Source organism: Podarcis melisellensis, assembly GCF_964234715.1.
Source record: "Podarcis melisellensis genome assembly, chromosome: 3".
NCBI classification, from domain to species: Eukaryota; Metazoa; Chordata; class Lepidosauria; order Squamata; family Lacertidae; genus Podarcis; species Podarcis melisellensis.
The window spans coordinates 106,350,629-106,374,435 of NC_138530.1; the positions used below are offsets into that span (position 1 = coordinate 106,350,629).

General features: G+C 41.4%; 1 protein-coding gene across 5 annotated transcripts in view; it reads left to right on the top strand.

Moving 5' to 3' along the window:
* TASP1 (taspase 1) overlaps nucleotides 1–23,807 on the top strand; it is a 70,832-nt gene that overhangs the window by 10,689 nt on the left and 36,336 nt on the right. For 2 of the 5 annotated variants that reach the window (XM_081906427.1, XM_081906426.1), the window contains exons 2-7: nucleotides 1,495–1,711; nucleotides 2,377–2,444; nucleotides 4,162–4,230; nucleotides 20,208–20,328; nucleotides 20,793–20,877; nucleotides 22,686–22,765. In XM_081906427.1, coding sequence (XP_081762553.1) covers nucleotides 1,567–1,711; nucleotides 2,377–2,444; nucleotides 4,162–4,230; nucleotides 20,208–20,328; nucleotides 20,793–20,877; nucleotides 22,686–22,765 — 568 coding nt within the window. In that variant the 5' untranslated portion in view covers nucleotides 1,495–1,566. Of the gene's footprint in view, nucleotides 1–86; nucleotides 586–1,494; nucleotides 1,712–2,376; nucleotides 2,445–4,161; nucleotides 4,231–20,207; nucleotides 20,329–20,792; nucleotides 20,878–22,685; nucleotides 22,766–23,807 lie in introns of those variants that run through there. The other 3 variants (XM_081906428.1, XM_081906425.1, XM_081906429.1) reach the window with 3 other exon arrangements.

Consider the following 23,807-nt stretch of genomic DNA (forward strand, 5'->3'; position numbering starts at 1 on the left):
CGCAGCCTCAGGCAGTTCCCTCACGCAGCCTCAGGCGCCGACGCAAGGCCGCGCGCGCGAGAGAGAGCGACGCTAGGTCCAGCCCGGCCTCGTCGCCGGTCGCTCGCTCCCCAGTCTCCAGACGCTGACGGAGGAGGGCAGCGCTTGGCGAGCTGGAGGGCGGAGCTTAGCAGGGCGGGCCGGGCCCCGGGGCTGCGCGGGAACCTCGTCCGCGGTGCCTGAGGGGTGGAAGCGAGGCAGGAGCCTTCGAGCCGAGCGCCTTGAACTCAGGGCCTCGCCGGGTCCTCTCCTGAGGGACGTGAGGCGCCGAAGCCGCGACTCCTCGCCCCGTGTCCTGGCGCTGCTGCTCCCGTCGGGTCCCAGGCAGGGGCTCCCGTTGCCATAGCGACGCGTGGATGAGCCCTTTCCAGCTACAGCCCTCTCAGAGTAGAGATGGCGGTTGACATTTCTCCTGCCATGTGACTGAGGAACTTCCCAGCCCCCCCCCCCCCGATTTGTGGCCATTCATGTGGACCATCCATCGCCACCTTGGTCTCTGTTGGCTGCTTAGAGCCCAGCTGCGCCCTGCAGCTCTCCTGAGCTTAAGTAAGACCGAGTTGCTTGAGAAGGTTTGCTGGCCTGTGTTGAAGTCGCCTCGGGTGCGATGAGATGGGGATGGTGCTGCGTTTATTCCCACCTTTCCCAGTGTGTGCTTTGCTTTAGGCAGGCTTGCTGAGAAGTAAATGCTATATAACATGAGAAGAGAGAGAGGGGGGAGACTTAATGTAAAAAGGAATATATGTGGTCCAGCAATAAAGCTACCGCTACATTTGCAACGCTAAGCAGGCTCTGCTGTGGTTTCAAATTGGATGGGAGACTGAGATTCCTGCGTAGATGACCCCCGAAGTCCCTTCCAACTCTCTAATTCTATGATTCTATTCAATAAAATATTCTATGATATTTGCATTAATAACGTTCTGCTGCACTTCACTGTCAAAATGTTGCAGTAGGTTTTGAGATCCTAAAAGGACATGCTGAAATAGTTAACATTCTAATAGTCAGGTTTTGTGGCAGAGGTGGAGTTTCAGAAGGGGAAGGAAGCCCCTTATTTTGGGGTGACTCAATTTTATTTTTAAATTGATAGGACACCTGGGTTTTTTATTTGAGAGAATCGTGATATTCCATTTGTAAAACATTCCCATTAGAATTATCAAACTAAAAAGGCACCTAAAAGTTTTCTGTGGCGGTTTTAAAAATCTAACTGCTCTCTATATTTGTTTCTGTTTTTATTTAAAGGCCAGCTTATTAGCACAATAGAAAAGTCAGATATGTGCTATGACTATATTGTACAGCGCTGTCACGTTTGTAGGCTACTATCTGGTGTTTCCTATTGTTTTTGTACTGAGGGGTGTGGTCATCCTACATGGAATGGTAGTACCTTCACAAAAATATACTGCATGAAAACTCCTATGGACAGAAAAAATACAATCCTGTATGCTTATTCATTTTTTTCAGGGAGAGTCCTCAGCTGTGTTTTCTCTTGGATGGAAGTATGCTGTTCTCCACAGAAGATGGTAACCTTGAAGTATGAGCATGGAAAAGGGGATAAGCTCAGTAGAAGTTCTACCCTCCAGATCTTCACACGCCACTGCAGTAGAGGAGATGGTGAAGGAACACGAAGCAAAGCAAGCTCAGAAAGGGAGACGAGTGGGATTTGTACTTGTCCATGCAGGTGAAGGCATGTGCAGTGTCCCATAGGAAATTTGTGTATAATATTTTGGGGGAAGATGGGGGGTAGAGAAGAAATTGATATGCAGGAAGTTGCTCTCATTCAGGGCTATGCTTGATCTCATTTAAGATAGGAAATACGATGCATATATCTTTGCACTTCTCATTTGAGCTGGAGACATCTCATTCTATGTTTAACATCATATTCTCCTGCGCTTTCTCATTTGAAAACAAAAACTGTATTGGGCCCCTTTTACATTTGTGGCCCAGTGTGGGAGCTGCTTCTGCATGGTGGTGCAGCTTCACACTTTAGCGTTAGGCGTGTGTGTGGGTATTTCTGATGCAGCTGGCACTCTGCTTAGAGGCCAGGTGCTGACTGAGTGCTGAAGACCTACATGTTCAGTCCCTATTCTTGGGGTTGCACTGTGTACATGCATGTTCTTATACTGCTGGATTGCACTAGGTGGAGGCAGTTCCCCCACTGATGGCAGTGTGTATGAATGAACTTTTAATGGGATGGATGCTTGTTAGCTCCAGAAAGCAGCTGGGCTGTATTTTATATTGGTGAGGAAAGGTTAGTTCCGTTAACTTTAGCTAAAGTGGTAGGGTCTAACTAATTGAATTAATCCCTTCTCTCCCCTCTTCCCTTCAAATCTTCCTTGATATTAGGTGCAGGGTATCATTCTGAATCCAAAGCCAAAGAATATAAGCATGTGTGCAAAAGAGCATGTAGGAAGGTAAGAGTTTGCTAATTTTGGAGCAAGTGTTTAATCTTTTAGAACATGTTGCTGTATTTCTTCATGAAGTACAGAATTGAAATGTTACTCTTTTCTCCACGTATACACAAGGATGTCCCCTCCCGTAAATATATAACTTAGAAATTCAAAAGTGTCATCTGTCACTTTGAATATTTGAAATTAATTTTTACAATACAGTTTCTCACAATACTTGAGAAAGTCATCATCCTGTGCAAGAAAAAAAATGGAATGCTTAAGTTACTTGTGTAGTGTTTCAGCTGCTTCAACACCTTGAAACGCCTTGATCTTTCTGCTCTTCTTAATTTTCTTCTTAATTTTGCAAGATGCTTTTTATAAACTTTTGATCTTCACAAATTGTCTTTTTATTAGCTCTACATGGGCCGACTCTTATACATATGTACATAGGAGTAAGTCCTGTTGAAGTCATTGAGACTTACTTCTGAGTAGCCATGCATATGGTTGCACTGTTAACTATTTTATTTCCATTTTTTCTCTTATTACGCTTGGTATAGTATCTGACCTAGATGGCGTTGCACTGACTAAAGAGTAACCAGCTTCCTTGCCTCTTGTATTTTAACTTCAGCTAAAACTATTTAATATGTTTTAAGAGTTTTAAAATCTCAACCTTATTTATATAGTTACATATTTAGAACTTGCTTAGAAACAGCCATAAAAATATTTTTCTGAGTTGAAGTGGGATTTTGTATTGCTTCTCACTTGGGCTTTCTTGAACCCCTTGGAGGGAAGGAATTCTCAAATTGGGGAATAACAATTGGGAATATCTCCTTGTGTCATTGTTAGGAACCCAAGCTCAACAGTCTGTAGAAATTATGATAGGAAGTGAGGAAGGCCCAGAGGTAATCTCCATCATTTGGAGTCCTGTTGGTTAAAAAAATCTTCAGATGTGTCTTCAGTGTTATAGTAAGCCAGTGCAAATGTTAGAACATCAGTGGAAGATGTTCCCTGTAGATCCTCTCCCCTTCCTAGTCCATCAGATGTTTGGGTTGCTTTTAGTTGCTGTATTTGGAATTTCACTTCACTCTACTTTCTGGACAGAAATGTCTAATCTGAAAGCAAGCCTTATAAAATTTTGTTCGCCCACGGTGTGGCATTAGGTTAATGCAGTGTTGGTGTGGTGGAAATCTGTTTCAGAACAGAAGTATGCTTTTTTTACAAATCCATAATTTGAAAATTATTTTCTCATTATTGACTGGTTTGTTTCCTATTTCATGCAGTGAAACTGGGAGGGGGGGGATTCCATTTTTATCTGTGTCAATGGTAGTGTTGGTATTTTAATGTCCTAATGTTATATTAATATGTGAAATACAATGTAGTCAGAGTTACTGGTATTATGTGGTGCCTTAATTTAATAATGGTGAAATAAGTGTTTACAGTAGTTCCTTTATTTCCCTTCTCAGAGTACTCCATACACCAGGGATGGGGAACCCCTAGATGCTAGTGGTTTGCAGCTCCCATATTCCCAGACCATTGGCCAGGCTGGCTGGTGCTGATGAAGTCTAGCAACTTTGGAGGACCACAGGTTCCCCATCCCTGCCCTGCACCCTTCTTGATTATAATTATGTTTTGTAATGTCTGTCTCAGGACCAAGTGACTCTTTGGCCTTTTCTGTATAGAAGATTTAGTATGTAAAAAAATAAGAGGTAAAACTTTATATCCTAAAAATTCTGTCTTCTAGGCAATTGAAAAGCTACAGGCTGGGGCTCTTGTAACAGATGCAGTGACTGCAGCGCTAGTTGAACTAGAGGTACTTCTCTTTATTCAGGCATTCACTCTTTTGGTTGCAGTTTGTTGACCACATTTTTCTGTTCAGCTGCCCTATATTAAATGCATTAACTTTGCAACCAATGCTAGAAGTCTTTCATATGTAAAAGAGCAATTTTAATATGATTATGATTTCCCTCCTCATTTTTCTGTCTGCTTCTACTTTTTATTGCTGCAGGTGTCATTCCTTTTGTGGAAAGGAAGGTGGCATTTCAGCTTTTTGTTGTTTTTTCTTTGGCAGTTAGGGTTTGCTTCCTGAATGTCTGCTTTAATCGTTGTGGGGAGCCACTAGTAATTCCTAATGTGCTTTCAATAAAGACATGCATCTGTTCTCATAAGATGAGGGACAATGCCATAACAAAACACCACATTAATTCCCTAGGTGAGACCTGGAACAACTAATCTTGCTACCCTAAAGATGTGGTATGATTTAAACAAACATGTTTTTTTAGTTAAATTTAAAAAGTGCAGTAGAATATCACTTGGTATTTCTGAGGAACTTAAAAAGCATGAATAACTAAACGGATAACAGTACTGGAATTACAGTTGTCCCATAGGTCAGGTTATTGTGTTTGAAAGTGAAAATGTGCTGAGTCCCTGCGGTTGTGCAGGGTGATTACATAGAGAGAATTAGCTCCTAATCGAATGCTTTCAGATATCAATTCTTGGCCACTCAGCTCTGGTTCATAGGAGGTATAGGTACTTCACTGTCTCTTAAATATGATTTGAAATATTAAGCTTTAAACCTTTAGCTATTATTACGAATATGCCATCAAATGGTTGGCATGTGCATGGAAATTGATACTGCAGATGAGATGGGTTGTTTCTGAATAGATGGGTGAATGCCAGACAGAGCTTTCCTTTCCGAGCCAGTTTTGTCTGCTTCCTTTTCCTTGGTCTCTGCTTCTTCCCTCTCTCTGTCCCTTGGTGGTTCTCTTCACCTTACCTGCTGTTTTCTATATGCTCTTCCTTCCCTTTGGTCTTATTCAGTGGTAGTCCACCCCGTGACCATGTTGGCAATGGTGGAAAGCAATCTTAAGTCTTCTCCCAAATATATTTGGAGGCCTAGCAATAAGCATTACTACGAGAATGGCTTTGCCACAACTTCCCCATAGAATCCACTTTCTTTAACTTGGTTACCTTTCCCCCCCTGCATGTCTTTCTCTGCCTTTTAAAGCTTAATTGGATGCTGAAATGTATCAGTTGGAATATGCACAGTGCCCCACCTTGCCCTTTAGTCCAGCTGTGGGGAACCTTCCCAGATGTTGCTGGGGGAAAAACATATTTGGAAAGATCTGGCTTGAGTTCTTTCAGTTCTTGATATTTCGTCTTTATTTCTCAGTTCCAAGGGGATCTTGGAAACTGTGAATAAACAAGGGTTTACAACTGGTAGGAGGAAAACATTACTTTCCATTCTGGCTGAACTATAATCATATGAGTTCTTAATGGAGTTGAGAAGGAACTTTTCTTCAATAGTAGATCAGGGCCTTTATCAATGTTGCTACCAGTACCTGTAATACTGATAGGAAAGTCTCTGAATGTAGAGGAATGCATAAGGAGCTCCTGACTGAGAGTAACTTTTTTATTTTTACACCCCTTTTTACAGAGACTTCTACAGAGTAGACTACAAATCATCTGATTTTGTTTGAATGTGAGAAAGAGGGGGAAAGATGATGTGCCTTTTCAGGCAGTTGTCTCCTCCCATCTGCTCCCCACTCGGTTCTGCTGAGTTTACATATTGTCGATTACACAGGATTCCAGCCAGTCCAAGAGGCATCACTTCAAAGACTTGTCAAGGAGCAGGAGTTTCTATTGATCTTTTATGAGCTAGTAGACAATTTGCTTGTGGTATGCTGGCTGTTTTTTGCTCACTTTCTGTGCAGAAAGAACGCAAGCTCCTTGTGCCAGACGATGTGACTTCACAGAAATGCAGCCAGCTACTCTGTGAATTGGACATAGCAGTTTGCATGTTGAGAAGATAATCTGCTGTGATTTACCGTATTTTTCGCACCATAGGACGCACCGGACAATAGGGCGCACCTTGTTTTAGAGGGGGGAGAACAAGGAAAAAAAAATTCTTCTGCTCTCTGCCCAGCGCCCCTTCAGCGAAGCGGCAGGAGGCTCTGCGCAGAGAGTGGGAGAATTTTCCCCCTTTTGTTTTCCCATTCTAAAACAAGGTGTCGTTTAAGGTGCGTTCAGGCGGCTACCTTGGAAGCCTGGAGAGCGAGAGGGGTCGGTGCGCACCGACCCCTCTCGCTCTCCAGGCTTCAGGTTCCTTTCGACCTGCTCTTTGGGGCTGGCGGGGGAAGCCCACCACCAGCCCCAAAGAGCAGGTCAGGGAGCAGCGGCCATAGGCGTGCGTCACCTCTCCAGCCGGGAGAGGGTCGCGGGGGGCTGCTTTAGCCCCGTGCGTGCTCTCCCGGCTGGAGAGGTGACGCGCGCCTATGGAGGCTCCTGCCATAAGCGCGCGTCACCTCTCCAGCCGGGAGAGGGTCGCGGGGGGCTGCTTTAGCCCCGTGCGTGCTCTCCCGGCTGGAGAGGTGACGCGCGCCTATGGAGGCTCCTGCCATAAGCGCGCGTCACCTCTCCAGCCGGGAGAGGGTCGCGGGGGGCTGCTTTAGCCCCGTGCGTGCTCTCCCGGCTGGAGAGGTGACGCGCGCCTATGGAGGCTCCTGCCATAAGCGCGCGTCACCTCTCCAGCCGGGAGAGGGTCGCGGGGGGCTGCTTTAGCCCCGTGCGTGCTCTCCCGGCTGGAGAGGTGACGCGCGCCTATGGAGGCTCCTGCCATAAGCGCGCGTCACCTCTCCAGCCGGGAGAGGGTCGCGGGGGGCTGCTTTAGCTAATGTCAGCCAGGCAGGAGGTGATGTCAGCCAGGCAGGAGGACAGAGCTTAATCTTGTATTAGCTACATGCCAGTTCTCAGCGGGGAGTAAGGTGCTTCTCAAAGCATTCTTGAAGCACCTTGTGCACTTCCCCTGTAGCAGGGAGGGTGGGTGGGTGGGTGGCAGCCTCTGCTGCCTGCTCACAGGAGAAATTTCAAGCAGCATTTTTGAGAAGTGATGTAAAGCAGCCCTGCTTCTCTTGTTTCAGCTGAAATGGGATAACGGGCTGCCTTAAAGCACTTCTCAAAAACGCAGTTTGAAGCAGTTCTCCTCTCCATTTAAAAGAAAAGGGGGTGACTACTTCCAACAGCACTTCTGCAAAAGGCTTTAAGACAGCCCCTGTGTTCATAATTCAGGCTGAAATAGAAGCATGGGGTTTGTCTTATAACATGTGCAAGTCTCCCTGCACTCCCCACTTTAACTTCCGAGATCAGGAGTTTAAAAGGGATGGGGAAGACTTGCACAGCTGCATATTTAACAGGTGGGTGGCTCCAACCACCTGTCAATCATATGATGTCATAATGCTGTGTGATATATAAGTGAGTGACCTGGCCCATCTGTCAAATTTGACCCAGGAGGCCAATCGTAATAAGGATCTGGCCTGAGAAGCTGAAAAGCACCCCCCCCTTTTATGTGGACCTTAATCAGATGTGAATTTCTCTGCATTGTTTCTGGAGTTGGAATGCCCAGGACAGCCTGGAGAATTGGTCAGTTTTCTTGGCATTCCCAGAGACATCACATGCAAAGTTTTGCCTTGCTCATGACATTTTGTAGATTGGTCAGAGAAGATAAATGTGACCAGCGTTTTGCAGTTATCTGTTGTTGCTTAAACACAACAAGATTGTTCTTCTTGTTGTAGAAATAAAGGGAGGACTTGTGAATAATTTCAGTTGGAATAAAATATAGTATCAAGTCAAGTGCATGGTGTTAACTTTCAAGAAAGCAGTGCTGAGACAGTTTCTCTATTGGAGTACTTTTGATTATTATTTTTTATGCCTGCTCTATTGCAGAGTGTGTTGCTTCGGTTGTTGCTTAGCCTAATTTTTTATTTTTATTTGAAAAATGTTTTGTGCTGAGCTTTGTGGATGGCTGGCCATTTCTCTTAGCTTTTTCTCTCTCCTTTTTTACCGAGTGAAAGAGAACTTTTATCTTTCTAAACAGATGAATATTGTATTGACACGTTTTGGAGGACTGGAAAGTCTAAGCTGAAGAATACTAGAGATGGCAGTGACATGCATTGCTGCTATAAAAGAGTGATAAAAGTTCCTAGCAGATCTTTCACATTTTATATGTGACTTTATTTTAATGATTGCAGCTCATAAAATGAAATTTTCAAATCATTCCCTCCCTTCTTTCACAAGCATAGGTAGTCTTACAACACTGGGCTAATACCATTGGTATTTAAATGATATATTTGAGTTCATTCTTCTAATGGTAATTGACAAAGTGTAGAGAAAAGACCATTTTCCGTAGGCGTTACTCTTTTTCTGACTATTTTGAGCGGAGTGAGTGTGACGTTTTTCCTGTGGTGCCCTAACATTTTATCTGTGATTAAAACACAGTGGCTTCAAAGCATAGCCTAAAATTTAACATACCAAAAGATTCTTTTTTGTTGAATTGCATCGGTTTGCCACTCCCATTTTCCAATGAGGACCCTTTCTACTAAGGCATCAACTCCCTCCCCCAAGTTGCTTGTCCTGTGGTGACTATCAATAGAAAGGGTCAGTGCTTTTTTTCCTAAAAAAATGTTTAAGGGTACTCTCATTTTGACTCAAGAAAATCACCATTTTATAGTTCAAATTGGGAAAAATAAATACAGTAAATGGACAAAAGTACAAAGATGCACAAAATGTTTAGGGGCATTCATACCCCTGTGTACCCCCAGAAAAAAAGGACTGGAAAGCACCAGTCCTTACATCATCACATGATGATGTAAGGACTGGTTGGAGCAAAAGTGGAAGACTATGGCGACTTTTGTGGACATGATCAAGACAGGATAGCTTGAGTTGCCTGTGGCAAGAGAAGGCATCTAATAAATTCAGATAATAATAACTTGAGTGCCCAGTTATGTGACCTAGACTACATTCGCTCATCCTAGTAAGGCATGGTTAATGGTTCACTGTGAACATGGAGATCAACTTTGATGCACCGTGCTAATAAGTTAGAGCAACAACCACAATCAAAGGCTTAGAAACACACTTGGGGATTGTGCTGTGCTTTTCTCAAACCAGAAGCAGTGAGCCTTGGCTTCAGATGATGGCTTGTTTGAAGTGAAACAGACCATGATTCCTCATTTGAATGTAATGTTAATCTAAGAATCCTGGTTTGTTGCCCCTCCCTTCTCAGGGAGAAGCGGAAGTAGGAGCACGCTATGTGTTTGTAGCGAAAATGTTATTTACTGTGAATTTCTGTTGTGTTGGAGGACATTCTCTTTTTATGCCTCCTCTTCTAGCAGGAGGAGTCATCATGCCCTCCAGATCTTCCCTGCCTTAGAATAGGACGGATCTTTTGCCTATCTGGCGAAAATTCCCTTTTTCCCTCTACGTTTGCCATTTCCTCCTCTTCCCTTGCTGTGTTTGTCAGGTTTGTTGTTTACTTCTTGGTTTTTTTATGTTTGTGTTTCCCCACAAACACCCACCCACCCACACCTTGTGTGTTGCCTTTGTTTGTTTTTACTTCCTGGGGTGGTGGTGGTTTCCCTAGTCATTTTCTCCTGGTTCCTTTTTGGCCTCCTGGTGAGTCCTGCATTACTCCATTAAGGAAGACCACCATTATCGTGAAAATGAACTCCTTCACTCCTCAGTGGCAATTGCAGTAGGTCCTGCATTTACCCCACCAAGAGATATTGTCTTCCCAGAAATAGGCAGCTAGTGTTGATTTTACCCTTGGTCAGTCCTACATTAACACCTCATCAAGTGGGACCACAATTAAACAGGCTTTGGGTGACTTTTTTGTTCTTTATGGAATGCACCTGTGATTTGTACTGACAACACTTTGACATGAGCTTACACCAACAAGCAGGGTGGTACCCTCTTGCAGAGGTTGTTTTGTATGAACTGAGTTATCTTCCAAATAACTTACAATCTTCCACAGTCCAGTTAACTGACCTTTTTAACCCATGTGAATTTACAAAGGGGGGTTTTTTGGTAAGGGAAGATAGCTGAAAATTGTTTTACATCAATGCCATAATTTATTCAAAGGCTTAATTCAAACAATACAGAGATATTTCTGGGACAGAGAATATATCCCTTACCAGAGACACTCCTCCAGCTCAATCCAGTATACCATTAATCATGGCATATTGTAACCCACTGAGTCTTTGAATTGTCATTATGAGTTTGTTTCCAGCACTGTGATCAAGGCTTCCATACTGATCTTCATAAAAAGAATATCTTTGGGTTTTTTGGAACATCTGAGGAAATGTGCTAATTTAAGAAGTTGCCTCGTTGCATTGGTCACAGGCTTTTGATCTGATCTGCTTATTTTGCTTGTTAATTAGTTGCCAGTTATTTGTGTAACTTTAATTTATTGAACCATTTCAGTGTTTCTTCGCAGATGTAAAATACCACCTGCAGTTTGGTTTTGAGGAATGTTTCACTTCTAGCAAGAGTAGAGAGATAAATTGAAGTTGTAATTTGGGTTGTGCAGAACAGAAATGGGAAGAGAACAGAAATTCATATGGTGCTGTCATTTACTGAGGTTGTGGGATAGCTCAGTCAGTAGAGCAAGAGACTCTTAATCTCAGGATTGTGAGTTTGAGCCCTATGTTGGACAAAAAGATTATTGCATTGCAGGGGGTTGGACTAGATGGCCCTTGTGGTCCCTTCCATCTCTACAATCCTGTGATGTTCCCAGAGCCTGTCTCCAGTTCAGTCCCTCAGCTGCTCTGTGAGTCCAGACTTTCCTTAAAGTACTTTCTGCCATCATGTACTGGCAGCAGTAGGTCTCTCTCTTTATATTCTTCCTCTAGTAAATCTACGCAAGACACATAGAGTGAGATACAGTCACCTTGGAATCGAGCCAGACCAGATAATAGACAGTTAAAACATAAATATATATTCGCTTATGGAAAATAATATCTAAAACAAGTAGTCATTATACACAGAATTCTCATATTTTCAGTATCATAACATAAGTCTTCTCCACAACATCTGTGCTTTTATGCATGTGCTTTCATTATCTCTGTCATTTCATTCCTCTTGTCTGTTTTGCTCGCAGACACTCTCTCCTTTTAGTTGTCATTTCCGAACCCCACCCTGTCACTCACTCTGCTCTGCCCAACATTCCATTCGGCTTCCCTAATGTCAATCATCCTTCCATTGACACTTGACAACTTTTCAAGATTAATGCTGAAGGTCCTAATGGCCATTGCCTATTGACACTTTTAGGATATAGGTATTCATACTGTCAAATGTTCTCCAAACTGGGGAGACCAATTACGTAACCACATTTTAAAAAGTTAGTATTTATATATACTTCCAAAACAGATACAGTTTATTGGTCTCTGCCCCCCTTTGGCTTCTTTTCATATACCGCATTTTTCGCTCCATAAGACACACCTGACCATAAGACGCACCAAGTTTTTAGAGGAGGAAAACAAGAAAAAAATATTTTGAATGAAACAGTGGATGTATGATTTTTGTGGTTCATGCTGTGGCCATAGACATGTGATCTTACGGTGAGTTTGGGGTAGCCCAATGCAAAAATCCTGAGGATCCATGTGGATCTGTGCTTTGTAACCACGTTTTTGCGCCATTGCGGCCCCACGAAACAGTGGGTGCATGATTTCTTGGGTGCAGGCTGTAGCCATGGACATGCTATGTGATCTGATGGAGAATTTGGGGTGACCCAATGCAAAAATCCTGAGTATCAATGAGCTTTTACCTCCCCCCCTTCCAGGCAGCCTCCTTTATTGCTAGCGTCCCTTATCTCGCTCCCGATTGGCAAACGATCAGCGGCTTTGTTTCAACACCCCCTTCCCTCTTTCTAAAAAAAAGAAAGAAAGCATGATTTCCTTTTTGCCCCTCAGCAATTCGGGTCCAGGGACCACGCATTTGCTCCATAAAACGCACAGACATTTCCCCTTACTTTTTAGGAAGAAAAAAGTGCGTCTTATGGAGCGAAAAATATGGTAATTGTAAGTAGCCAGTTGAGTGCTTGAGAAAGTAAATGCGAGAAATGAGAGAGTGCTTGCTTATAGTGATAGAGTCTCTGTATTGTACCACAAAGTGCCTCTGGCTCATAGTCAGCCACACTATTAGGTGTTTGGGAATGCAGTAGGTTGTATTCTAGAGCCTTTTATAGCTTTGTCTTTCCTGAAGGAGGCTGAAGTGCTCACTGGACTTCTAGCTTGCTATTACTGTGATTACAATAGGTTTGTACACAGTCTCATAAATGCAACAGTAAGGATTTGTTTTCGCAGAAGCTCTCTCTCTGTATGCATGTATATAAATATATCTAAAACCAACAACTTTATATGTCCCAGAGGCCTGAGATTTTGTTTTTGACAGTTCATAGAGAGATAGATAACTGTAATTATTTAATGATTGGTCTTTAGGCATCGTATGCCATGTGTATGAGCAAGCAGGTGTTAATCAAACTATATCCATGGCCACTGAACTGACGTTTAGCACATAGTGGCCCAGTTTCCATATCGTGGTAAACCTAGTTAATGGCTCTGTGAGTGTGGAGATGCTGCTGCTGCTTCTCTCCTTCCGTAGTGCATGTGGGAGCATCGATGATCTGTGGCTTAGTGTTCTGTCTGCACCAGGGATTGTGGTTTTGTTTAGCTCCAAACAAACCACAACATGAAGGCAGGAACAACCCTTGCCTACTCTTTGTAGTTTGTTTGAAGCAAACCAAACCAATATCTCCAGTTCAGACAGAATACTAAGCTAGGGATTGTTGATGGTTATTTCCAGTTGCACAAGGGAAGGGAAGCCCCGTGTCCCCAGTCAACAATTAGCTATGTCTTGCCATGATATGTGCATGCAAAGAAAAGCTGTGCTGGAATCTCAGAATTCAGAAACTTCTTGAGGTGTTACAGCACTGAGCACAGTTATGAAACTGCCAATATATTTGCAAATAAATATTGGATGGAAAATATTAAAGAAATGTAAGTGATAGTACATGTGATGAGAAATTTATTTTGACACTATATGATTAGAATTATCAACTGCAGTTGTTATGGAAATAAGTCAGTGATGACATAATTCTCATTCTCAGTGTGATAATCTATGCCTTAAGCTCTGAAGACTTGGTTGACAAATGCTTTGGCTGATGTTTTTAATCTTTATTCTCTCATTGTGATGGATTGATCTTGCTTATTCACCAGAACAAACCCATGATCATTCTGTTTGGGAGGATTGTGTGTGTTTTGAATACTGCTTAGGGAATGCAAAGTTGTTGTGTGGTTTTTTTTTTTAAAGAAATGAAATCAGTTGTGTCCTTAAATGTTACTCCCTAATTTGGAGGCTGGGATGGGAGGAGGAGGAGAAACGACAGTGCAACTTGGGCAGATTAATGGCCTCATATTAAAAATGGCATTGTTTTCAAGGCTTTGTTTGGTCTTTTATGGAACTGAATGTTTGTAGTATTGGAGGGGGATGCCAGCCGGTGGCAGAGGACAGAGTGACTCCAGGAGACATAGGTGTAAAAACACCAAACGGAAAAACGAAGACTTTATTACTAAACAAATAAACACAAGCTCTGGTGGATGTTATTCCTGCAGGCAAAACAACAAAACTCAGCTTTTTTCCTTTATAGCAACGGTCACCTGCAGCCAATTAATCCCAGAAACTTCTTAAAGGTATACACACATGTTTCTGTGCCGAATGTCCTCTAACACCCCCTCTCATTCAAACAGAAACAATAGTATTTTAAACAGAAAAGAACATATTTACATATCACACACTGCAACTCCCAACTTTGTTACCAGTCGTGTATGTTTTTCAAGGGTTAACGCTTTTGTAAATACATCCGCCACATTTTGTGTACTTTCACAATACTTCAGCATTATCTGGTTCTGTTTTACATTTTCAGCTACATTTTGGTATTTAATTTCTAAATGCTTTGATTTGTTTCTAAACAGGTCAGATCCAGACAAGGTTATTACGGCTTGATTATCTTCCATAACTTGAATAGGATAATTACACTCTACGTCTATATCCTTGAGGATCTGAACATAAAATTTTACTTCATTACATAATTCCGACAATGCACAGTATTCGGCTTCAGTTGATGATGTGGCCACTATAGTTTGTTTTTTTGGATTTCCATCCTACCAAAGAATCTCCAAATTGAAATACCATTCCAGAAATTGATTTTTTATCAGGCAGGTTGGCCCAATCGCTGTCCACGTAACACTGCAATTTTGTGGACCCTGAAGATGGTAATTTTAAACAATAATCAAGTGTTTGCTTTAGATACCGGAAAATACGTTTTAAACCTTTCCAGGCATTTTCTGTAGGACAGCTTACTAGTCTGCTTAGTATTCCAATTGCATAACTCAAATCTGGTCTGCTCCACAATGAAATGTATAATAAACTTCCAATTATTGAATGGTACATTTCAGGATTTACAGGTTCTGTGCATTTTTCTTCATTTTTGAAAAAACCTATTTCCATTGGGGTTTTTATTCCCTTGCAGTTTTGCATATTGTTTCTTTCAAGTAACTCCACTATTTTGTCTTTTTGACTCAACAAAAAACTTCCATCGTTTGTTCTTTGAATTTCTAAACCGAGATAATTTTTTACTGGCCCCAAATCTCTTACTTTAAATTCCTTTCTTAGTTGTTCTGCAAATTTTTTCACTTGCTTGTCACCTTTTGTAGAGTAAAGCAAATCATCAACATAACACAAACACAATTCTTGTTTATCACCCTTTCCTTTAGTGTATAAGCAGTTATCAGCTAAGCTTCTTTTAAAACCAAGATTTTTTAAAGCATTATCAAGACATTCGTTCCAATTTCTAGCTGACTGTTTGAGCCCATAAATTGCTTTGTTCAGCCTATATACAGAATTCTGTTCTCCTGCCTCAAAACCTGGCGCTTGATTCATAAAAATTTCTTCTTGCAGATTTGCGTTAAGATAAGCTGTTTCAATATCAAAATGGTTTACCTTAAACCCACGTTGTGCTGCAAGAGCTAACAATAAGCGTACACTTTCACTCCTTGCAGTAGGAGAAAAGGTTTCATCAAAGCTTTCACCTTTTCTTTGAGTAAAGCCTTGTGCTACCAGTCTGGCTTTGTACTTAACATCACCACCTGCCAAGTGTTTTATTTTATACATCCATCTACAGCCCACTGCCTTTTTTCCTTCTGGCAATGGCTCAATGGTAAAGACATCGTGTTCTGCTAAAGATTTCATTTCTGCTTTCATTGCATTTTTCCACCTTACTATTTCCTGGTGTGGTAACTTTAAAACTTCCTCATAATCACGAGGTTCCTTTTTCACATCAACAGTTTTAGCTTCTTGTATAGTAAACCTTTCTGGAGGTACCCCCTTATTGCTTCTTTGTGACCTTCTAACTTGAACACTCTCCCCCTCTGAACTATCTTCCCCTTCTGATTCATCCTGCTCAGGAGAAATTGGTTCAGCTTTAGGAGATTGTGTACTGGGATCCTCATCCCCTGAATCCTCATCACTGTCACTTTCAGAACTTTCTTTAATTTGTGGCTTATCTTCCTCAGATTTCACAAATTTATCTGTATTATCAGAATATAACATAACTTCTGAATTTCCATGTAAACGAACCCAACCATCTTGCTCACAAAACTCTGCATGTCTTGATATTACAACTCTGCCACGCCCTAGTGCAAAACGATACCCCTTTGACCAAGTTTGATAGCCAACAAACCTAAGTTTCTTTGCCTTGGGCTCACCTTTCCTTCTCTGTCCTTTTGGGATGTGAACCCAAGCCCAGCAACCAAAAGTTTTAACATGGTCCAAAAAGGGGTTTTTTCCATAAAGCAAAAAATGAGGGGTGTTGTTTATGGTAGAATGAAACAATCTGTTCTGTATGTAGTTAGCACACAGAATTCCTTCTCCCCAATACTTCCTGGATAGGCCAGAATCACATAGCATTGAATCTAACATTGTTTGTAAAGATCTTATCTTGCGTTCTGCAACTGAATTTTCTTCAGGTGAAAAAGGACACGATTTACGGTGACAAATACCACGCTTTTTCAACCAAACTTGGAGGGCTTCAGACATGAACTCGCCTCCACGGTCACTTTGTAACTGGGTAACTTTGTAAGGAAACTGCCTTTCTATATAGTTGATCCAATTCTTAATCAGTTGACCAGTTTCACTTTTGTGTTTTAACAAATATACCCAAGTATACCGGCTATAATCATCCACAAGAACCAAAAAAAACTTTGCTCCTCCTTCAGACTCTGCAAATGGCCCACAAAGGTCTGAATGTACTAAAGCAAATGGCCTCTTGCTAATTCTAGTACTTTCAGGGTAAGACCCTCGCTTACTTTTAGACTCCTTGCAGGTATTGCAGTCTAGAAAAACTGAACATTTTTTCATTTTAATTCCCTTGCTTAATTCTGGCATTTTTGCAATACTGCGGAAATTGGCATGCCCCAAACGACGATGCCACAGATGCTGGCACTCATCATGCAAGGCTCTATTACAGGCTTTAACACATGCCCCAGACTCACTTACTAGCTGGTCTTTCAAAACAAACAAACCATTTTGTAGCGACGCTGTAACCACTTTTCCAGCTTTCTCTATTCTACAGCCTGAACCAGAAAAGGTTACTTTAAATCCCTGCTTAACAAGACTTGTAACTGAAAGCAAATTATTTTCTAAGCTTGGTACACATAAAACATTGGTAAACTTGGTACTTAAACAGTTGATATTCACACTACCCTTTCCAGCTGACTCATGCGCTGTTCCATCAGCTAGTACTACATTTACAGATTTACAAGGCTGCTTTTCTACAAGGGTTTGTGCAGACTTGACAAAAATGTTTGTTGCTGCTGAGTCTAAAATCCAGTCTTGTCCAACGTAGTGACTGGTGCCTCGAACTGCTGCAGAAACATACTGGATTCGATTCTTCCTGTTTCCTCGCTTCCCAGCAAACGCAGGCCGCCCTTGTCTTGTATTTTCTCCCACAGACACAGTGCACTGTCGTACTAAATGCTTGGTTGACCCACAACGATAGCATCTTCTAACTGTGAACGCTGCTTCCTCTCTGTGGTCTACAACCTCTTTAGGATGCCGCTCCTCATCAGTTGCATATCTTTTACTGGACTGCCTCCCATTTCTGGAGTTACGGTGAGGGGTTGTGGCCTTCCTCTCATGGCGTCTTTCCTCCTCATCAAGCAAACGGCCAGTTAAGAAATGCATTGTTAATTGGCTTTCTGGGATTGCTTCCAGAGTCATCACTAAATTGTCCCATGACTCAGGAAGTGAAGACAGCACAATATAAACTTTTCTCTGTTCAGAAAAATGTTCCCCAAGTTCATTTAACTGTGAAAATAAATCACGCATTCTTTGAAGATGTGTTGAAACACATTCACCCTCACTTAGTCTGGCTCGGTACAGAGCTCTCATTAGAGTAATTTTGCTTCCAGCAGTGTCTCTAATATGTATTGCTCTCAGTGCTTGCCAAATCTCACTTGCTGTTTCAAGGTCTCGCACATGAGATAACTGAGACTTCTCTAAACTCAGAATTAAATTGGCATAGGCTTTGTCCTCCAGCCTTTGGTCTGCTTCATCTACTTCTTCATCCTCTTTTACAGGAGGGTTAACAATTGCAGTCCAACATTGTTCTTTCTTTAAAAACGCCTGCATCTGTAAACTCCATGACATATAATTGGACTCTCCCAGTTTCTCTACTGGAAAATAGGAAGCTCCCCCTTGAGCTCCAGCTCCAAGTCCAGCCATGGCACCACCCAGCCTTCAGCTTTCCACTCAGTTCTTACTCACACGTGGCTTGAAGAAAAGTTCGGCTCCTGGTCCCAAACAGACACTCCCTGCTGATGCCTTCACACAGCCAGCTGCTTGAGAAACGCTGAGTTGCTTCCAGTCTCTGGGTTCTTTTCACGCTCTGTCTCTGCCCACTCAAGACTGGGGACTGGGCCCATAACCTATTGGAGGGGGATGCCAGCCGGTGGCAGAGGACAGAGTGACTCCAGGAGACATAGGTGTAAAAACACCAAACGGAAAAACGAAGACTTTATTACTAAACAAATAAACACAAGCTCTGGTGGATGTTATTCCTGCAGGCAAGGCAACAAAACTCAGCTTTTTTCCTTTATAGCAACGGTCACCTGCAGCCAATTAATCCCAGAAACTTCTTAAAGGTATACACACATGTTTCTGTGCCGAATGTCCTCTAACATGTAGCTGGAATAATTAACATCCTCTAACTGTTCTGTGTTATATGGTTTATTTTCTAGTAAAAGGGATACCAGTAAGTTTGTTGCAATAAGGTTCCACTGAAATATGTGTGAAAAGTTAGGTATGGCTAAGAGAAGTCCAACTGATTTCAATAGGGACAGAGTTCGACTAACTTGCTCTGGATCTAACCCAAAGTACTTTAATCATAGCTGTGGATTATCTGATTCCTGTTGGCCTACGTAAGGGTTATGATGACAAATACTCTTTATTTCCACACTTCAAAGATGTTACTTACTTTGTAGTTTTGGGGAAATGAGAATTTCTTCCATATGAGTAGTTTGACAGACTTGTTTCTTAAGCCACACCGCCTTTATGAGATGTGTAAATGTGATAATAAAATGGCTAGTTAAGAAAGAAAATAATAGGGTGGCAAATTTGCGGAGTTGGGAGAAACCACTTTATCCTTTATTTTAGAGGTATTAAGCGCATAACTTTATCATCCAGCTTGCAAGTCCCCAAACGTTTCACACAGCCCTGCGTTCAGCTGTGTACCTTACTGACCCTTATTCAAATTCTTCTATGCAATGCATATCTGGTGGCCATCTCTCTTCACCATGATGCAAAATATCCATAATTGCAAATTTCATTGTGGCAGCTTTATTAACCCCCAACTACCTCCTCCTACTGGAAGAGTAGTGGCTGAGAAGCCCCCACTACAAATGCAACAGTTAGGATCCTGGACAGTATGCACAGATTTGGCTAATTTCTGGCCACATCCTTTGTTTTCTGGTTGCACAACTATATATAGACAGTTTACTTTGGAGCCTCTTTTCTAACCTGCTTCACATGTCATGCAGCTTTGAGCACATATTTGCACGGTGCATGAGGTTCCCTATTACTTTCCATGCATATATGTAAAGCTTAAGTTTATTCATAAAAGTCTAAATGAAACTGCCTGAACAAGACTTATTCTTGCTATACTGAGAAACAGTTGTCTTTTTTTTTTTCATTTTTAGCTGGAGCAATCAAATTCTTTTTATCTATGGTAAACTGTACACTGGCAACTCCCTGTTTGCACGGGGGTTGCGTTCTGGGTCACAGTGCATGTTAACGGAGTTGCCTATACATGTTTATCTTTGTCTTTCTCTGCAGGCACAGGTACAGACACATTTTGTTTCCCATATTTATTTAGGTTATATTTGGCATACTGTTGCCCGGAGAGAGAGACGAAATCTCTGGTGGATAATGCAGGGATGCATGTTTATGTGTTAGAGCTATATCCAGTATATTGAATGAAGTCTGACACTAAAATAATGATGCAATTTTAGCATTTGTTACCAGGGTCTCTCCCCCCCCCTCCCCCCGCAGTTCACACTCTTCGTGTGCTCTGCCAATTTTCATGTTTGGAATCCATTGAAATTATTTCTTTGGTCTCATAATTCAGTTGTGGCAGAAAGTGTCTCAAATACTTCCCATCCTAGCCCTCTTTAAGGCAGAAAACACAGTTGCTTTTTTATCCACCTGCCATTCCTTTGCATCTTCTTCTTCACTCTGCACCCTTCATTGGCTTCTCTCCTGTTAGGAAACTTGAGTTTCAGCTGGTGGGATGAACAGCATGTGCTGGGAGGCCAGTTGGCCCCAGTACTCATCATTTAACTCCTTTGATAATATGCATAATTATGGATCGTTTGCCTTCATGCATTCTTTCTTTACATTTCTTTACAGGATTCACCCTTTACTAATGCAGGAATGGGGTCTAACCTAAACCTTTTGGGTGAAATAGAATGTGATGCCAGTATCATGGATGGAAAATCACTCAATTTTGGAGCAGTTGGCGCTCTCAGTGGTATGTTGAGCAAGCTCTAGAAGACGGAATGTTTAGATTCAAAAAGATATTTGAGTATGTAGTTGGAGTCCTAATACACTATAAACATGTTGCATGATGTTACTTCAGATCCTATTACATGGATAGGATTGCATGTGACAAAGAGCAAGCACTGTATCTTTTTAGGCATTGTGCAAAATAATTGTTTGATGGCTATTAGCCATGTTTTGTTTTCACCCTTTCTGTGTTATTAGTTTAAGGTTTTTGCCTTCATCTATCCAGTCTCTGTTCTGTTTTTAATTTGACATCTCTGGAGTTTGGGGTGCTAAAATAAGGCTTATTTTTGAGATGTTAATTGTAAAGCCAAGGAATAAATGAACTCCCCCCCCCCAATAACTTGTTAATTGGTTTAAATCCAAGGTAATTAAAATTATCTGGAGTACTGCATGACCATTTCCTTAAATGACTTTTCTTCCTGTTCCTAGGAATCAAAAATCCTGTTTCCGTGGCAAATAGATTGTTGTGTGAAGGGCAGAAAGGAAAGCTGTCTGCTGGCAGAATTCCACCTTGGTAATTACTTTGTTCTGTTTGTTTCTTATTTGGGGCAGTAATGCATACAATATTTGAAAGTTACTCTTATTAAACGAAGGCTGATGCTTTTTAGTGTGCATCAGTAATAGCGTGCTTTTAAGATGAGGACTGGCTTTGTTGTTGATCTTGGAACATCTTGCACGCTTATTGCAGCTGTAAATAGCATAACTTTGCCTTTTATCTTTAATATTCTATTCTAAGTCTGAACTTCTTCCTCTGTGGTTGTTTATGCAGATATTTACACTGCTAAGCTTTTATTTCTGATGTTTCGGGTTCAAAATATTAAAAATCCAATAAATCAGACCTCAAAGCTAAACATAGCTTGTTGTTGTGAAATGTTACATTTGTGCTCTCCTTTTGCTTCCAGAGTTTTAAACTTTCAGCATATGCTCTCATTTTTGTTGAGGAGAAAATGGTTTCACATTGATTTAATTTTTGTATAGATTTGAAGGTGAACTATAATTATTCACATTCGCTACAAATGTAATAGTTTTCAAGTGTGAAAGAATAAAGAAGTTATTATAATTTTTTAATAATAGCCAAACTATGGTCTGAATATCCTGTTCAAGCTGATTAGCTTGCATGCTATATCATACACCTATAAATGTAAAAATAGGTGAAAAATCTTGCCAGAGAAATCAGGTTGAAATAAGTTTTTCAACAGTCTATATAGAATGTTGACAAAGGGGAAGGTCTCTTCAGCTTAGCAGACAGGACATGATAGAGTATAGAGCCTAAAGTGCTTAAAGCCCCTGGCCCTTAGGGGTAAAACAATGTCATATCCCAATGCTGTTTTCTACAGGGATCGTGTTCAGTCATACTCCTCTTCACAGAGGGATTGAAATAGTTGGGTTTTTCTCTCTTGAGGAGGCAACAACCGAGTAGCAAAATGATGCAGGGGGTATTATGAAATGGTTTTTACTTTTTCCCAGAATACAAAAATCTGGGCTTTTCCACGGTAATTGGTATGTGGCAGGTTTTAAGATAAACAGAATACATTTTTGTGTGCTGTGTTAATAACCAGTGATTAAGCAAGTTGCAATAGTAGCTGGCCTAAATAATTGGCTACCTATTCGTTGTTGCTAGTCATGTGAACAAAAGAATCACAACACCCATCTTTGGAGCCTTCTACAGTCAACAACAAACAGGAGGACAACTGTTGCTGTTTCATTTTACAAAAATAAGAAGTGCAGCAACTTGTAGCGAGCAACTCATCTGAATATGTGTGTGGGGGGGGTGGAACTTCTCATTGTTTCATTACTTAGGACTGTTATGCCTGTTGTAACAACAAAAGTTCTCATAATAATTCTGTGTTCATTTTTTTTACTGTTAATTCCTAGTTTCCACCTCGTTTTAAACGTTCCAGAAATAAAGGCTAAAGACCAGCGCCTCTTAACTTGAAGAGGTGGATTAGGCTGTAACCCAAAACATTAGACTAGCTTTCCCCAGCCTGGTTTTCTCCAGATGTTGTTGGACTATTAACTCCCATCATTCTTGACCCCTGGCTATGCTGGCTAGGTGCTGGTGATGAGGGTTTGGAATCAGCAGGAAGACACCAGTCTGGGGAAGGCTGTATTATTAGAGAGTAAGCCTCAATGAGCTTAGAGGGGCAGAGTTCTGAGTAATCATGTATGGGGTTATTCACTTAATTTGAACCTGTAAATTGAATTACGTTTGTGAAGTTTCCTGACATGATAAACAGAAACCTAGCTGCAGCTAACCTTACCTGAAGTACATCCCTAGTCAAAGTCTGTCTTCCCCACCCCTTTTGTTTTCCTCATTGCTAGTTTTTTAGTTGGCGAAGGAGCTTTCAGATGGGCAGTGGATCACGGGATACCTGCCTGCCCTCCAGGTGTCATGGCAACAAGTGAGTAAACTGTTTCCTAGGAATTCTTCTTCTGAGAAACTTCAGGCACACAATCAAGAAAACAATCAAATCAGTGGGATCTAGGCCACTAAACACTTGGATACAGTTCAAATTAAAGAATCGTAGTCACACTGGATTTTTATCTGCATAACAGCCAAAATATCATCTCTGGAGCTAAGGAGGTTTTAAATAGTGTAACTGGTGGTGTAGCATTTGAAAAGCTTCAGCAACTTCAGTATACTGTCAGTCTCACTTTCAGATACTTATTCTTAATTATTTTCATCTCTGCCTCTCCTTGGTTACGCAGTTTATAAGCTGCTGACCTAATAGCTTTGCTAAACAAGCTTACTCTCACTGACTCTCTAGTAATTGTGCTTTGTAATCTTTCTTTTGCCAATCATTTTACCCCCAGCCAGCTTTAGAAGGGAAGCTGCAGTACCACTTCAGTGCATTTTCGGTACACTCCATTAAATGACTGCTAGAGGGTGCTGTATGATTGGCCAGAGTCAGATTGCTTTTCTGAGGATTAGGAACATATTTTTTGTTGTTGTTGCTGTGATTGCACTTAAAACTATTTCTAGGGCTTATAGCATGTTTCTAAATTTGTTTTGGTGATTCCAGACAATATTGTTGCTTTAATGCTGGTGGTGAAATAGACATGGTGATTGCTCATGGCCTGTGAAATTGTTGGATATCTAGCGAAGCCTATCCTGCTTAATTTCAGTTCACTGCAAATAGAATGAATCTGAATAACGTTTCTGAAAATTTAGAGTATAATTAAACTGAATACAGTGGTACCTCGGGTTACATACGCTTCAGGTTACAGACTCCACTAACCCAGAAATATTACCTTGGGTTAAGAACTTTGCTTCAGGATAAATACAGAAATCGTGCAGCGGCAGCAGGAGGCCCCATTAGCTAAAGTGGTGCTTCAGGTTAAGAACAATTTCAGGTTAAGAACAGACCTCCAGAATGAATTAAGTACTTAACCACTGTACATGGCTGAGGGTGTGGGGGAGGAGAGATTGACTTAATAATAAAT